The following is a 17028-nucleotide window of genomic DNA, read 5'->3' on the forward strand; positions in this document are numbered from 1 at the left end:
CGGATATAAGGAACTGACGGATATAAGGAACTGACGGATATAAGGAACTGACGGATATAAGGAACTGACGGATATAAGGAACTGACGGATATAAGGAACTGACGGATATAAGGAACTGACGGATATAAGGAACTGACGGATATAGGAACTGACGGATATAGGGAACTGACGGTTATAAGGATATGACGGATATAAGGAACTGACGGATATAAGGAACTGACGGATATAAGGAACTGACGGATAAGGAACTGGCGGTTATAACTGAGGTTGGAGTATCACCAGAACAGTGCTGTTTGTATTTGAACTGTAGCTCAAATCGATCAACTCACTGTGGCGCAAAAAACTCGGGATCGGCTTCAAACACGTCCGACCAGGGCAAGCACCGCGAGAAACCCTCCTCATTAACAGCATAGCTCATTTGTCCGCAATAGTCTTCGCCTCTGTTCGCCAGAGAGTGTGGCAACTGGTTGGCTGAATGGTCAAAACAGAAGAATAGTTTCAGTGTTAACTATATGGACAAGGTTGTGGTCAGAAAGAAATAGTGACCAAATCAATCAGTCCACAGATGTTTAAGATCAATATTTCAGCTATGTGGCAGCGGTCTGTAAGTAATCGACTCTGGACCACACGATCCAGTGATCAACAACATGTGCATCTATCTACACAACTGGGATACGATGACATGTGTCAACCATATCAGCGAGTGTGACCACCCGATCCCGTTAGTCGTCTCTTACGACAAGCATGGGTTTCTGAAGACCAATTTTAACCTGGTTCTTCACGGACATGTATATTCAGGATAAGAAATGACTCGATTGCTCGAGGAAATACTTACATGAGGCTAGCTTGGCTGTACACTGGAACCCGGTGAAGGAGCAAGACTGAATCCCGGTACTGAAGGTCACCCTCAGTTTGTTGGCGATGGACAACAACGGCGACATCTGGTTTCCATTCGCGTAGATTGGGCTGATAAAAAATCATCATTAATAATAATAAAACGTATAACGGGCATAGTATACAGAAACATTATTTCTCTGAAAATATACCCATGATACTTGTGATAGATTCATGACGTGTCAGCGAGTGTGAGTGAGTATAGTTTTACGCCACTTTTAGCAATATTCCAGCAATATCACGGCAGAGGGCACCATAAATGGGCTTCACACATTGTACCCATGTGGGGAATCGAACCCAGGTCTTCGTTGTGACGAGCGAACGCTTTAACCACTAGGTTACCCAACCGACACCCATGACGTGTCAGAAGCAGGTCTACGACTCCAGTAGTCACGTGGTGTACGTTAAATCCCGTGATTCACGCTAATGTTATCTTTAACTCTGCTTCCTTCACCACAGCGAAACACAAATCCCGTTGTCTCGAAGTTACAGAAACCATCGGTATATTCGTAGTTCGAGACAAACCGAGCTGTTATATATGCCACGTTAGCGATTAAGATATTCTGGCTGAGCCTTAACCTGTATCGACTCAAACGATGTATCGAAATATTGTTTTTCGAGTTTGTGGATTCAGAGATCAGGGGGGCATCGTGATTCGAGAAGTTGCAGTTATCTCCCTTTGATTTAACTATCCTGGTTTCAAATCTCAGATTAGGGTAGTGTATATGGCAATAGTCCATGTATGTTCGTACTGAGCATATGTCTGTTTATTATGAACCACTTGGCTAACAAGTCTTACTCCACGTTGCCTTCCCCAAGCATGTTCTTGCTGATCTTGAAAGACGCATCACAGCCGATGTCGATGTTATCGCATTCAAGGAGAACCCTTGATCCCTCGGGAGCCTGAGGGGGAGAGACGGCATCATTATTAAACCCGCAGCAGGTTAATTTCTACTCCCAAAACATATTTAAGGATACGCATGCATATATATTTATCGTACTTCCATTTCCTCAAAATAATACGGAAGTTAACTAGTCCATTGGATTTCCATTCCCCTAAAAGATGAATTAAGGATAGGGGCGACCACTCTTACTATTCTCATGATATTTTGTTATTTGTTCACAGGAGGTGGACCACCTGGAGGGGTGGGTTGGGGGTGTGGGGATGGGATGGGGATGGTGGTGGTGGTGGTGTGTGTGTGTATGTGCGTGCGCTGCGTCTCTCTCTCTCTCTCTCGCTCTCTCTCTCTCTCTCTCTCTGTGTAAGGTTGGTGTGATTTTGTATGGACACCAGATATTCTAGTCAGCTACACATGCAAAAACAGACATTTGTTTAAGTTGACAGGAAACCTATTTTCTTTTGTTACACGAACCAACCTTGTAAATATACTCCCCATCAAAAGTTTAGACTCACTAGTGTAAATGTAGCCACTTACTTAAGTCAACTCTTCTACACTAGATTTTGCAAAATTTTCCATTCTGTTTAAAGGTACTGTTTTACTGATGTATTGTAAAACAAAATCGTAACGTTGAAAAGATTATTGTCATTGGTTAAAAAAATGATGAAACTGAGTGAATTTTTAACAAAATTTTACACCACAGCACAGCTGTTCACATGCACGATATTTGCACACGCTTTTTAGCAATTTAATGCATGATCCTCGTGCAATTCCTCTGCATAAAGTTTGCAGTTGGTTCCCCAAAGTTAGAGAAGAATTCATCTTCGATGTAACCACACATGTATGCATAACATATAGTGAGTGAGTGAGTGAGTCTAAACTTTTGATGGGTAGTATATGTATTCTTTGAATCATGCAATGTATTTTGGCAGTCTGGTTTGTATACAAACTTTCTTTACGGCTGGGCTTTTCTTCCTTATAACTAATTTGCTAATTTAACGGTACTGTTATAACTTCTCCATGTTGCTGAAGTAAGGCAAGTTTGAATAATTATACCTGTTTATTTTATGACCGTGGTTTTGATCGAATGCACATCCAACGAACATGGCGAAGTTTTGTTTACCTTAAACACCCAGTTGCACTCCTTGTTTTTGCCGTATGCGTCTGGGTAGCTGGGCGAGGTGAACACTTCCTCCGCGTGGGTCTCGCTCAGGTCGATAACACCTCCACAGCCTGAAAGAATTGGTATTCGGTTGATGTCCACAGGAAAGCTTGAAAACAGACACATTCACTGAGACAGTCACATCCACAGCGCCAGTCAGACACATACACAGAGACAGTCACATCCACAGCGACAGACAGACACATACACAGACAGTCACTTACATAGAGACAGAAAGAGGGTCACAGAGACAGTCACATACACAGAGACAGTCACATACATTGAGACAGACAGACAGTCACAGAGACAGACAGACAGACAGACAGACATACACAGAGATAGACACCGGTCCTATGACATTCCATAAATATATTTATCAGGGATCTGGATTATAATGAAATTTTGAAGGGAAAATTTGTTCCCGTAAATACTGTAACAAGATGTTGTCAGTCAAAAGCTTTCATGTAGAAGGCAGACAGAAAGACGCTCATACACAACAATGCCTCCTGTCCTTTTTTTCTGACGAACATTTGTTTGGTTCAGATATTTTCATAGGTCTGTTCAATAATTGGTTGGTTGGTTAGTAGTTTAAAGCCGCACTCAGCAATATTCCAGCTATATACTAGAGTGAGTGAGGGAGTTTAGTTTTAGGCCGCATTCTAGTCCAGCTATATGGTGGCAGTCTGTTAATAATCGAGTCTGGACCATACAATCCAGTGATCAACAGCATGAGCATCGATCTACGTAAGTGGGTTGCGATGACATGTCTCAACCAAGTCAGCGAGCCTGACCACCCGGTGGCGTTAGTTGCGACAAGCATGGGTTACTGAAGACCAATTCTAAACAGGATCTTTGCAGGTTGTCTCCTATAAGGTTGATTTTGACCTGAACGATTTTATTACATTTGCTTTGAGTGTTTTTTATATTTTGTGTCTATGTTACACAAAACTGAAGGATGGAGAAAAGAATGGATCAGTTGTGTCTTTAGACTTTGGTCCCAACTTACTGTAATCAACTGGTTCATATCGGCAGTAGTCAAGCTTGAGGCTGTTGTCACTGGACTCTGTGAATGACGGTAGGGTGTCGCCGAAGTTGAACTCGGAGGGTCCATCTTGGACAAAGGTGAAATGCTCGCTCTGGACGTTCATACCTGCAGGAGCGGAAGATATTCAGGTGATTGTTTTCTTGTAGGGATATTGCGGTATTGTTTGTTTGTTGTTTAACGCCATACTCAGCAATATTCCAGCTATATGGCGGTGGAAATATAAGAGTGAGTGAGTTTAGTTTTACGCCACACTCAGCAATATTCCAGCTATATGGCGGTGGAAATATAAGAGTGAGTGAGTTTAGTTTTACGCCACACTCAGCAATATTCCAGCTATATGGTGGCGGTCTGTAAATAATCGAGTCTGGACCTCATTATCTAGTGATCAACAGAATGAGCATCGATCTACGCAACTGGGATACGTAACACGGGTCAACCAAGTCAGCGAGCCTGACCACCCGATCCTGTCAGTCGCCTCTTACGACAAGCATGGGTTACTGAAGATCAAATCTAACCCGGATCTTCACGGTCCGGAAATATTAGAAGTAAATATAAGAGGAGAGTCTTGGTATTAGTAGCGATGCTTGTTTGTTGTTTAAATGTCCTTCATGCCTTGCACCAGGCAGTGCAACAACAAGTACCGCTCTTTGGTATGACTCTGTCTGGTATGACTCTGTCTGGTATGACTCTGTCCGGGTCCGAACTTTCGACTTTCCGTTCTTTGAGGAGATGTGCGATTCGTCACCCAACGGATGCGGTTAATAATAAAAGGAGTTGGTTTGTTGATTAATACAGCACTCAGCAATATTTCAGATACATGGCGGCAGTCTTTGTACAATCGGACCAGACAATCAAGTGATCATATCATCTGCACAATTGGGATACCATGACATGTGTCAACCAAGTCAGCGAGCCTGACCACCCGATCCCGTCAGTTGCCTCTTACGACAAGCATGGGTTACTGAAGATCAATTCTAACCCGGATCTTCACATGTAGTAGTAGTAGTAGTGGTGGTAGTCGTCGTAGTCGTGGTAATGAGTGAGTGAGTTTAGTTTTACGCCGATTTTAGCAATATTCCATCAATATCGCGACGGGCACACCATAAATGGGCTTCACACATTGTACCCATGTGGGGAATCGAACCCGGGGCGCCGGCGTGACGAGCGAACTCTTTAACCACTAGGCTACCCCAACGCTCCAGTATCAGTATTAGTATTAGAAGGAGTAATGGTGGTGGTGGTTGTCGTCGTCGTCGTCGTCGTCGTCGTCGTCGTAGTAGTAGTACTAGTAGTAGTAGTAGTAGTATAGTAGTAGTATAGTAGTAGTAGTGGTAGTAGTATAGTAGTAGTAGTAGTAGTATAGTAGTAGTAGTACCAGTAGTAGTAGTGGTAGTAGTATAGTAGTAGTAGTACTACTAGTAGTAGTAGTATAGTAGTAGCAGCAGTAGTAGTAGTAGTAGTAGTAGTAGTAGTGGTTGTAGTGGTAGTAGTAGTATAGTAGTAGTAGTAGTAGTTGTAGTAATAGTGGTAGTAGTGGTTGTAGTGGTAGTAGTAGTAGTAGTAGTAGTATAGTAGTAGTAGTAGTAGTAGTAGTAGTAGTAGTAGTAGTAGTAGAAGTAGTAGTAGTAGAAGTAGTAGTAGTATAGTAGTAGTAGTAGTAGTAGTAGTAGTAGTAGTAGTAGTAGTAGAAGTAGTAGTAGTAGTAGTAGTTGTAGTAACCGTGCGACAATTATTTAGTCAGATGAACCCCTCCCGCCTACCTGCAACTTGTTCGCAGTCCTTGTTCTGTGTTTTCAACAGCGTGAAGGGGAAGTCATTAGGGAGGGACAGTTTGTCGCCGGGGAACCTGTCGTCACGGCAACAGAACTGGTAAACGGCATCTTCCCCGAACTCCCCTGCAGGGAGGCCGCAGTTGGTATCGGGGTCGTCACACAGATCTTGAGTGCTGGCCTCGTTCACTTGGTAGTAGGCGTCGCTGAATCCTGCCAGATGAAAATATAGGTCAATAGTTTGAGTTGAAGTTTTGAAGGTGAGGTGAGGTGAGGTGAGGTGAAATTGGGTTTAACGTCGTGCTTGAGAATATTTCGCTCATATGACGACGTGCATGCTTGTGTATGTGTATGTGCGGCTGCTTGTACTAGCCCAGACTGAAGCTGGTTTTATAGTGCTAGCTCACTGAGATACCATGCCGCAGTGAAGCATGAATACCCCACTCAGAAACATTATACTGACTCCGAGCCGACCAGTCCTTGTTGTACCCATTAATGCAGAGCAGACCAACAAGTACCATATTTTAACGTCTTTTGTATGACGCTGTCGGATCGCGACCTTCCGCTGGCGGACACTCTAACCACTAGACCACGGAGGCGGTCCGAAGTTTTGAAGGAACTTAATTACTACAGAGGTAGTTCTACCTGTCTGATGGGTTCCTCATTAAAAAAGCAGGAAGACTCGTATCGGTGAATGTTGTGAGTGAAAAAAGATCAGAATACGTTGAAGGATTGAGGTACTTTGATGAAAAGTTCTTAAATGGTTATGGTAAAACATCGCACGAAATGCCAGTATATAAATCGTCATATTGACATTACAAAGAACATAGCTAACAGAATTGTGTCGCATGATTTGATTTTTTTTAATAAGGATAGGACCAAAAGGTGAGAGATTCAAATACACACGTGAGCTTGTTTACATAACGGCTCTCATGTTTTGTACGCCAGCACGCGCGCTTCACACCTCATCCTCTCATTACCGTAATCGGAGCACTCGATTCCTGGGTTGTAGAAGCACATGCTTCCTGGCGTCCATTTGCCGGTGTAGCTGTTGCCGATGTTGGTGCAGAAATCGAGCTTGAGGGCACCGGGGGACTGGGCACCGGCCAGAGTGTTGGGGGATGAGTATGTGATGTTCCCCTGGCTGTTGGCGACGCGTGTCCCCACCACGAAGCCCGATGGCGGACAGCCCTCTTCTGGGGCGAGATAGGACACCGGAGTGGGCCAGTCTGCCACTGGGTCTGGGGAGACAATACGTGACCATTATCAGCCGTCATAAGGCTATATATACACAGGGGTGAGTGATTCAGTTTAGTTTTGCGCCTCTTAGCAAAATACCAGCAATACCACGGTGGGGCTTTACACATTCTACCCATATGATGAATCGAAGCCGGGTCTTCAGCGACCAGCTGCTCCACCGTCCCTAAGGGCCAAATCTGTCTATCTAACCCATTCGAGTCCCGGGTGTCGTTGTACAAAGCGATCTTAGCGCTAAGGTGGCCGTAACTCTCATACCTTAACATAGACTTAAGGTAGTCTTAGTGCTAAGGTTGTATTGTACAACGGCACCCTGGGCCATATTTTCCTCAATTCCATTTTCCTCTAGCCTGAATCTCCCACCTAACGGGGGGCATCTTTTCAACTTAATTGGCGTTTTTGTTTCTACACCAAGCTCTAGTCTGTTTCATGGTTTGGCATCACCGCGAAAAACAGATTGTAGACCTACGCAGTTCCCGTGCAAGACGACAACGCAATGCCATGTCTCTCAGTAGTGAGTGAGTCGGGAGTTACGCCGCTTTTAGCAATATTCCAGCAGCATGGGGGGGCACCCATGTGGGGGAATCGAACCCGGGCGTGACGAGCAAACGCGTTGACCACTAGGCTACCCCACTGTCCCTCTGTCTGGGATACAGGAGGAATTTAAAACGTTTTGTACCAATGCAAATCGGTGGATCCTGAAGCCGACTAATTAAAACGAAATTCGCGTTTAGGCAGTGTATGAAATAAGGACTGTCCGACCGCCCGACACGGGCTAGATTTCTGACGGACGGTCTAAATTTACAGCTAGCTGATGGTCTGTTAAATTTTTTTAAATGTTCCATACATTTGAGCAAATTCACCATTTCTTGGTGTCTGGTCTGGTTGAATCCATTTTGGGCTGGTAACATTTTGGCTTATTTCAAACACTGGTTTAAGACAAGGAACTGGTCAGTCCATAGCCTGTACTCGTCTGTTGTAGTGAGTGAGTTGGGTTTTATGACGCTTTTAGCGTATTTTCCAGCAATATTACGGCGAAGGGACATCAGAAATGGGCTTCACACATAGTACCCATGAGGGGAATCGAACCCGGGTATTCGTCGTGACGAGCGAACGCTTTAACCACTAGGCTACACCACCGCCACACGTCTGTTGTACAAAACATGGATTCGAACGTACATCTTGAGTTAAGGGCTGTGGTACAGTTGGTGCGGCTATCCAATCCAGGGGGACACACACACTGGCATTTGTCCTGGAATTTCCCCATGTATCCCTCGTTTGCACAGGTGATGCTGTCGCAGCTCGTCTCGGCTGGAACATTAGATACAAGCCATGAATACATTGTACAATAGTGAGTGAGTTTAGTTTTACGTCGCACTCAGCAATATTCCAGCTATATGGCGGCGGTCTGTAAATAATCCAATCTGGACCAGACAATCCAGTGATCAGCAGCATGAGCATCGATCTACGCAATTGGGAACCGATGACATGTTTCAACCAAATCAGCGAGCCCCACCACCCGATCCCGTTAGTAAGCTAGGTTTCTATGAGTACGTATTGTCTGGGTTAGTGCGTGATGCGCAGTGCGTATTACGTGTGCGTAGTGTCCAGTATAGGCTATGTGATGTGTTAAATCAAGTCTTTCTTTTCATAGAGAAGTTGTGTGTGCAATGAAAACCACGTCACATTGGGAAAACCTCTTGGGAAAACCCACATCCGGCCTCCGTATAGCTGCGTGATGCGTATTAGGACACTTTTTGAGCGTAAGCAAAATTACGCAGCACGCAGCATGGGAACGGCAGTTACTATTTAAGTATAAAGTGTTGTTTACGCACTACGCACTACGCGCACATGGAAACCCGACAAGCATGGGTTAATGTAGATCAATTCTAACCCGGATCTTCACGGGTCGGAAATGTGCAGTAGGAATGGAGGGTGATCAGCGTGTTAAAGTTTGGAGCCTACCGAAGCAGTGGTGATTGATGCTGATTTCCATCAGCCTGTTATAGTTTGGTGCCTACCGCAGCACTTGTGATTGATGCTGATCTCCATCAGCCTGTTAAAGTTTGGTGCCTACCGCAGCACTTGTGACTGATGCTGATCTCCATCAGCGTGTTATAGTTTGGTGCCTACCGCAGCACTTGTGACTGATGCTGATCTCCATCAGCGTGTTAAAGTTTGGTGCCTACCGCAGCACTTGTGATTGATGCTGATCTCCATCAGCGTGTTATAGTTTGGTGCCTACCGCAGCACTTGTGATTGATGCTGATTTCCATCAGCGTGTTATAGTTTGGTGCCTACCGCAGCACTGGTGATTGATGCTGATCTCCATCAGCCTGTTAAAGTTTGGTGCCTACCGCAGCACTTGTGATTGATGCTGATCTCCATCAGCGTGTTAAAGTTTGGTGCCTACCGCAGCACTTGTGACTGATGCTGATCTCCATCAGCGTGTTATAGTTTGGTGCCTACCGCAGCACTTGTGATTGATGCTGATTTCCATCAGCGTGTTAAAGTTTGGTGCCTACCGCAGCACTTGTGATTGATGCTGATCTCTATCAGCGTGTTAAAGTTTGGTGCCTACCGCAGCACTGGTGATTGATGCTGATCTCCTTGAAGAACAGAAACTGACTGATGACCGATGGTCGTGCAGCCCCAGGATACAGGTAAGTGTAAGTCGGCCATCCGTACTTCGATATGAGCTGAAACAAACATTAGTGACTCGTGGTTACTAGGTAACAGGAATCTTGATAACTAGGTAACAGGAAAAGTAGTTACTAGGTAACAGGGAACTTAGTTACTAGGTAACAGGAAACTTGGTTACTAGGTAGCAAGAAACATGGTCGCTAGGTAACGGGAAACCTGGTTACAGGGTAACAGAAAACTTGGTAACTAGGTAAAAGGAAACTTGATTACTGGGTAACAGGAAACTGGGTTTCTAGGTAACAGGAAACTTGGTTTCTAGGTAATAGGAAACTGGGTTTCTAGGTAACAGGAAACTTGGTTACTAGGTAACAGGAAACTTGGTTCCTAGGTAACAGGAAACTGGGTTTTTAGGTAACAGGAAACTGGGCTACTAGGTATGAATGAATGATTGTGGGAGTCGAACTGCTGCATACGAGCTTTACCATAAGGCAACCATTTCAGAATTGTCAACTTTTATCTTGGCACATTATGTACGATGGTAATACTTCCTGATCTCGTCAGAATCCCCTTACATCAACATGCAAAGGTCCAGTATGGAGCCCCGATTGGTTTCATTGCATATTCGAGATCGCATTCAAAGAGAATCCGTGACGAGAAGGGATTATGTAAGTTTAACTCATGCGGTTGTTGTTGTTGTTGTTTATCAAGTCGTTGTTGATTGTCAAGTCGTTAACTCAAGTAATGATATTTTTACAATGCAATATATATTTTACAATGCAAGTTTAAGAATATTTCCTCTCTAGTTTTATTCAAGATATTTGATGCTCAGATAAAGCCAATCTTACTCTATTCTAGTGAAGTGTGGGGTAATTCAAGAATTGAATGCATCGAGCGTTTTCATATTAAGTTTTGTAAATATGTTATTGGTGTAGGTAGTTATGTTTCTAATGTTGCTGCACTTGGTGAATGTGGTATATTTGGCTTATTTGTTGATTGTCATAAAAGATGTATTCAGTATTGGTTAAAGTTTCTGTCAATGCCTAATCATAGATATCCTAAGCAAAGCTATCTTCTTGGTAAATATTTAGATGACTGTAATCGTGTCACATGGGCTTCAAAGGTTAAAATATTACTGTTCCCTTATGGTTTTGGATTTGTTTGGATCTCTCAGGAAGTTGGTAATTATTCTTTATTTCTTAGTAAGTTTGTGCAAAGAGTTAAAGATTGCCACCAGCAAGATTGGTTTTTCAAAGCATGTGAATCAAATAAGTTATGTTTCTATCAAGAATATAAATCTCTACTTACAGTTGAATATTATTTATCCACTCTTAAGGATCGTGAATACAGAAGGCTTTTATTTTTTGTTAAGATATGGGGAATTGCCTTTAATGATAAACTTTGGTAGACGTTGCAGTATCGTTCGCAATGAACGATTTTGTAATTTATGTATGAATGGATGTATAGAAGATGAATACCACTTTTTGTTAATGTGTAAAGTGTATTCCATTTTAAGACGTAAGTATACTCCTGAATATTTCTGGAAACATCCTTCTATTTATAAATTTAATGTGTTATTAAGTTGTGATAAAGGGAATATCCTAATTATTTTTTTGTAAAAGAAGCTTTAAGGTTAAGAAGTGTTTAAGAGGTGTACCTAACCATTTTGTCACTATCATTATTCTTTTGTGAGTTTTGTACTTGGGGCTATGGCCTTTATACTGAATAAACTTTGAATTAATGATATTTTCTCACGTAGTTGTTGTACATCATTATGGACTGGGAGGAGAAACCACAGCTCTTGTATTTCTGCTGGTCCACGTCTGATGCCAGCTCCTGCGCGGGCCGGTAAACTGAAAACAAGTCGTCATCTTACAGGTTTGTGATGGTCTGGTTTGGACTGACATCAACCATGTGGGAGTTGCGATGAGTGAGTTTAGTTCTACTCCACTTTTAGCAATATTCCAGCAAATATCACGGCGGGGAACACCAGAAATGGGCTTCACACATTGTACCCACAGGACCTCGTGTCTTTGCGAGGATAAAAGATTTTATATAATATATACAAAAAATTAAGATGAACCCCGATTCGAAATGCTTCACAGTTAAATATATTATCATGATGTATTGTACTGGGAAGCATTTCGAGTCGGGGGTCATCTCAAGAACAATATTTTTTAAATCATTAATCCTCGCAAAGACACGAGGGCCGGTGATTGTACCTAGCGTGACGAGTGAATGTCTTAATATTAGGCCACCCCACCCACCCTCGTAAGATGGATGGACTCTTTGATCTTTTATATTTTACTGTTTTTACTTGAACATTTTTTCAAAGTGCGGATCACATGTCACATATAATCAACAAAAAGGTTGACAATTGAATGCTTTTAACACCTTCATGTACAGAAAGAAGAATATGTATTTTTATAAAGAAGCTAGCAACAGTATCCAGGTTCTATGACGTGGCTGATGCATGCCATCGTATCCCAGTTACGGACATCATGACACTCCAGACTTTATCATTAACAGGCCGCCGTTATATAACGGGATTATTTCTGATTCCGGAGTTTCTAGGACATTAGTTCTGCCCCACAACAAAGCACATTTGATACATGTGGTCTCACCTTAGACAAGTGAGTTTGTTCAAAATTGCCTCTGTTCACCCATTTCAGAAAATGGGTACCAGGTGGGATAAATCATGCGACTATTAACCTTCTAGGCAGCTTGGGTTATCTGTGATAATATTAATCAGATTGTGATTTTTCAGCGCTTTGATCATTGTCCTTGTGTGTTGGAAGTCAGCGCTATACAAATATTAATTAATTGAACAAACAAACAAACAAAAAAACTTTACTCACATTCCCCAGCATTGTCCAGGTTAGCGTTGATGTATTCCTGTCGTACGTTGATGTTCAGTTCATGTACCAAGCCAAGCATATGTCCGAATTCATGGGCGTATGTAATCTAACCGGTAAATAATATAATTAATCATTTAAAGTCATAAGCTTCATTGAGATATTGAGGAAATATCAGCCCAAAAGAAAGGTGTACCCCAGGATTTTACCTCGATTCACAAACATGGGGTTACACAGTTATTAGTTTTAATGGTCCTAGCAGGCCACATGAGGGTCGTGTGAAGTAACGGTGTAGAGAACTGTATGTTTTGATAATTCTTTAGAGCCTGGAATGAATAATTAATCATGTGGACTGATGGATGAAATGATGCACGTAACTGCTCAATAACGTAGACTGAGTGACTGAGTTTGGTTTTACGCCGCTTTTAGCAATATTCCAGCAATATCACGGCGGGGGACACCAGAAATGGGCTTCACTCATTGTACCCATGTGGGGATTCGAACCCGGGTCTTCGGAGTGACGAGCGAACGCTTTAACCACTAGACTACCCCACCGCCCCAATAACGTAGAAATCGTATATATAGATGTGATGTGGGTACACTGAATAATATTGTGCGTCGTTCTGGAAGAAGTGAATTTTTCTGCTCCATTATCATTATTTGTGAATACTGAACGCACATTCGCGCGGCGCGTAAAACCTTGGACTATCCTGATCGTTCTCGCCCACTGTAGACAATAATTGTTTTACATTTCCTTGTACAGAAAAACCGTGCCCGTACTGCTCTTTCGTGAATCTAAGACAACATTGGATATGGTGAATAAATGCAAATTAGTGGTTTTAAACCACAGGTATAACAGTAACTCCTGCACTAATTCAGAGTAAGAATAGTCATGTCTGTGCGGGATGGGAAACAAATTATATGGGTATTTTACGTTCTTGGTTGGTGTAAGACAAAGATGTACTCTCCGTCCTTCACATTTTTCAGTTTGTATATAAAAATTAGCGGAGTTTAGAATCAGACAAAAAAAGGTCAGTAAACTCACAGCTCCACTGCATGGTGACAGCGATCTTCCTTTTGAGCTGTACCCAATGTGTGCAGAGCATCTGTAACCCGGAAGGACTCAATTTATACTTCAACCCGGAACTAGACAATCCAGGGATCAATATCATGAGCATCGATCTGCGTAATTGGGATACAATGACATGTGTCAACCAAGTCAGCGAGCCTGACCACCCGATTACGTTAGTCGCCTCTTACGACAAGCATGAGGTAGTAGTAGTAGTAGTGGTGGTGGTAGTCGTCGTAGTAGTGGTAGTGAGTGAGAGAGTTTAGTTTTTACGCCGCTTTTAGCAATATTTCAGCAATATCACGGCAGAGGACACCAGAAATGGGCTTCACACATTGTATCCATGTTGGGAATCGAACCCGGATTTCCACGGGTCGAAAATTACATGAATGGATATTGGTGGATCAGGTGTTAACTTAGGTATTTGTTGGAAGCACACCAATTCGCAAGTTTTTCTATATTGTCCAACGCCGCACAACACTAAATATACACAAGGCATGTCATACATACTGCCCAGATTGAACTAAGTGTGTTTGTCTTTGTGTGGTGTGTTTTGAAATTAGTCAGGCGTCGGGGTGATTCCGGCGAGAAAACATGCCCCAGCAACCTGTCCTGGTGACAGGCGTGCCCAAATGGGTCGGTTGATCAGGTGTTAGGTATTTGTACCTGCATTGGATGCATGATTGTATGTATGTATGAGTGTGTTTGTTGTTTGTGAGTGTGTTTGTTGTTGTGAGTGTGTATTTGTATTGTGTGTGTGTATGTATGTATGTATGTATGTATGTGACATGTATGTATGTATGTTATGTATGTATGTATGTATGTATGTATGTATGTATGTATGTATGTATGTATGTATGTATGTATGTATGTATGTATGTATGTATGTATGTGAATATTTGTGTGTGTATGTGTGTATATGTGTGAGTGTGTGTGTGTGAGAGAGAGAGTGTTTTGTGTGTGAGAGAGTGTTTGTGTGTGTGAGAGTGTTTGTTGTTGTGAGTGTATTTGTGTGTGTGAGTGTGTGTATGTATGTATATGAATGTGTGTGTATGTGTGTGTAAATGTGAGTGTATGTGTGTGTGTTTGTGTGTGTGTGTGTGTTTGTGTGTGTGTGTGTGTGTGTGTGTGTGTGTGTGTGTGTGTGTGTGTGTGTGTGTGTGTGTGACACAACAACTGACAATAAGGAAAAGATTGGGTCAGGTTGTCAACTCACACGCCACTGTGATAGATGTAAACCCATCCCTGTGTCTGATCCGCGCCAGGAACAGTGGAAGAGTTATCGGCCTTTTCCTTGAAGCGGATGCAGGTGTTCTTCTCGAGCGTGGTCATGAATCCCCGCCATTGTTTCTCAAGGCTTGCAGCTGTAGGTAAGAGGGTCGTTACATCCAAGAGCATGTGACAACTTCTTATCAGAACAATTTCATTTATTCTAATCAGAACATGTTATTTTTTGATATACCAGCTTTGCAGTCTACCAGAACCCATCGTTGTTCTTTGAATACTGAGCACCGCTTGGTGCCTTGTCCTCGGTTCGAATCCACATTCTGAAGTGGGATCCTTAGTGTCAACAGATACTATGCCACTTTCTCATATTAAGTTTACATGTCGTGGCAATTGAAATACCGGCTGATAGAGATAGTGATTGAGGTGGTTTAAAGCTGAGTCGACACTTACTTCAGTTACATGACGGCGTTAGATCCGGGTTAGAGCTTGTGTTCAGTAACCAATGCTTGTCGTAAGACTCGACACACACAAACACACACACACGCACGCAGGCGCACACACACACGCGTATGCACGCACACACTCCACCTTTTCTTGAACACCTGGTGTCATTACCGACGATATTCCAATATTTGTCCCTACCATATCTCCTTTACTCCACAACTTTAACACCCGTGAAGATCCGGGTTAGAATATTGGTCTTCAGCAGCCATAGAGGCAATTAACGGGATCGGGTGGTCAGGCTCGCTGACTTGGTTGACACATGTCACTATGCGCTCTCACTCACTCTAATATTTCTGCCTCCATATAACTGGAATATTGCTGAGTGCGGCTTTAAACAACAAACCAACTAACCAATTACAGAACAGACCTATGAAAATGTCCGAACCAAACAAATGTTCGTCAGAAAAAACATGATGCATCGTTGGGTATTAACGTCTTTCTGTCTGTCTTCCACATGAAAGCTTTTGGCTGAAAATATGTTGTTACAGTATTTTCTGGAACAAATGTTTCTTTTCATCATATCCCAATTGCGTAGATCGATGTTCATGATGTTGATCACTGGATGGTCTAGTCCAGACTAGGAATATTGCTGAGTGCGGCGTTAAACAAAAAAACAAACAAACGGCGTGTCTGCTTGATGTAGATTGGAATTCCGAAGTGATGTTGGTCCTAAACGTTTAGTCCTTTAATGATGGTTGGTTGGTTGTTGTTAAACGCCTCACTCATGAGTATTCCAGCTAAATGGCGGCGTTCTTAAATAATCCAGTGATGAACAGCATGAGCATCGATCTACGCGATTGTGATACGATGATATGTGTCAACCAAGTCAGCGAGCCTGACCCGCCGATCCCGTTAGTAGCCACAGGCCCTCGTGTCTTTGCGAAGATTAAAGATTATTATTTACGTTTTTGAGATGACCCCCGTCTCGAAATGCTTCACAGTACAATACATGTATATTGTACTGTGAGGCATTTCGAGTCGGGGGCCATCTCAAATTTAAAACAAGATTTTTTTGTATCTTTAATTCAATTCTCGCAAAGACACGAGGGCCTGTGTTAGTAGCCTCTTACAACAAGCATAGGTTACTGCAGATCAATATTCTAACCCGGATCTTCACGGGTCAATCCTTTTATGAAATCATGGAGCCTGGGTACGGTGCTACCAAATTCCAGACACAACCACGTATATTTGCTGGGGTGGAAATAACCCATTGCCCGACGTCCGAGTCTAGTGTTCTTTTCTGTCGGGCAAGCAAATTTGTATATCATACTGTACCGGTGTCCAGTTGACTTTCCCATGTTAATTATGTTGTTTACTTAAAAATTCAACAACAAAACGGCTGGTATAGTGGAAAAATTATCAGGGCAAGTGATTTTACATGTGCCACTGTACAGGAGTACACAAGCAATTTTAATGTTATTTCCACCCCTGAATTGAAACCCACGGTGTTACGTTTCTGGAATTCCTTAGAAGGTATTAGCGGAATATGGGATACCTGTGCACCACAAGCACTGTTCCAAACTGATTTACCTGCCTGTTAATAGAATATTTTAGGGACTTACGGACATTTGGTGAGAACAGATATGGAATGATGTTGTCAGGCCAGGGTCGGGTATAGTAGAAAGCCCTTTTCTGTCGATGTCCGTTCTGAAAATTGATCAGATTCTTGTTTAAAATGCAGACATGCACGAGTGTATCGTACTTTGT

At 42.7% G+C, this 17028-nt stretch overlaps 1 protein-coding gene across 2 annotated transcripts in view; it reads right to left on the bottom strand.

Annotated features, from left to right (window-relative positions):
• LOC124276791 overlaps window positions 1–17028 on the bottom strand; it is a 49154-nt gene that overhangs the window by 17146 nt on the left and 14980 nt on the right. The window contains exons 4-17 of one of the 2 annotated variants that reach the window (XM_046712441.1): window positions 16884–16968; window positions 14807–14954; window positions 13567–13627; window positions 12525–12630; window positions 11422–11519; window positions 9608–9725; window positions 8206–8337; window positions 6750–7010; window positions 5761–5982; window positions 3962–4105; window positions 2917–3026; window positions 1694–1797; window positions 836–966; window positions 330–471 (exon numbers count right to left, since the gene is read on the bottom strand). In XM_046712441.1, the coding sequence (XP_046568397.1) occupies window positions 330–471; window positions 836–966; window positions 1694–1797; window positions 2917–3026; window positions 3962–4105; window positions 5761–5982; window positions 6750–7010; window positions 8206–8337; window positions 9608–9725; window positions 11422–11519; window positions 12525–12630; window positions 13567–13627; window positions 14807–14954; window positions 16884–16968 (1862 nt within the window). Of the gene's footprint in view, window positions 1–329; window positions 472–835; window positions 967–1693; window positions 1798–2916; window positions 3027–3961; window positions 4106–5760; window positions 5983–6749; window positions 7011–8205; window positions 8338–9271; window positions 9318–9607; window positions 9726–11421; window positions 11520–12524; window positions 12631–13566; window positions 13628–14806; window positions 14955–16883; window positions 16969–17028 lie in introns of those variants that run through there. The other variant, XM_046712442.1, reaches the window with a different exon arrangement.

This window comes from Haliotis rubra, unplaced genomic scaffold (assembly GCF_003918875.1).
Source record: "Haliotis rubra isolate DU_JTF1 unplaced genomic scaffold, ASM391887v1 Scf213, whole genome shotgun sequence".
In the NCBI taxonomy this organism is placed as follows: Eukaryota; Metazoa; Mollusca; class Gastropoda; order Lepetellida; family Haliotidae; genus Haliotis; species Haliotis rubra.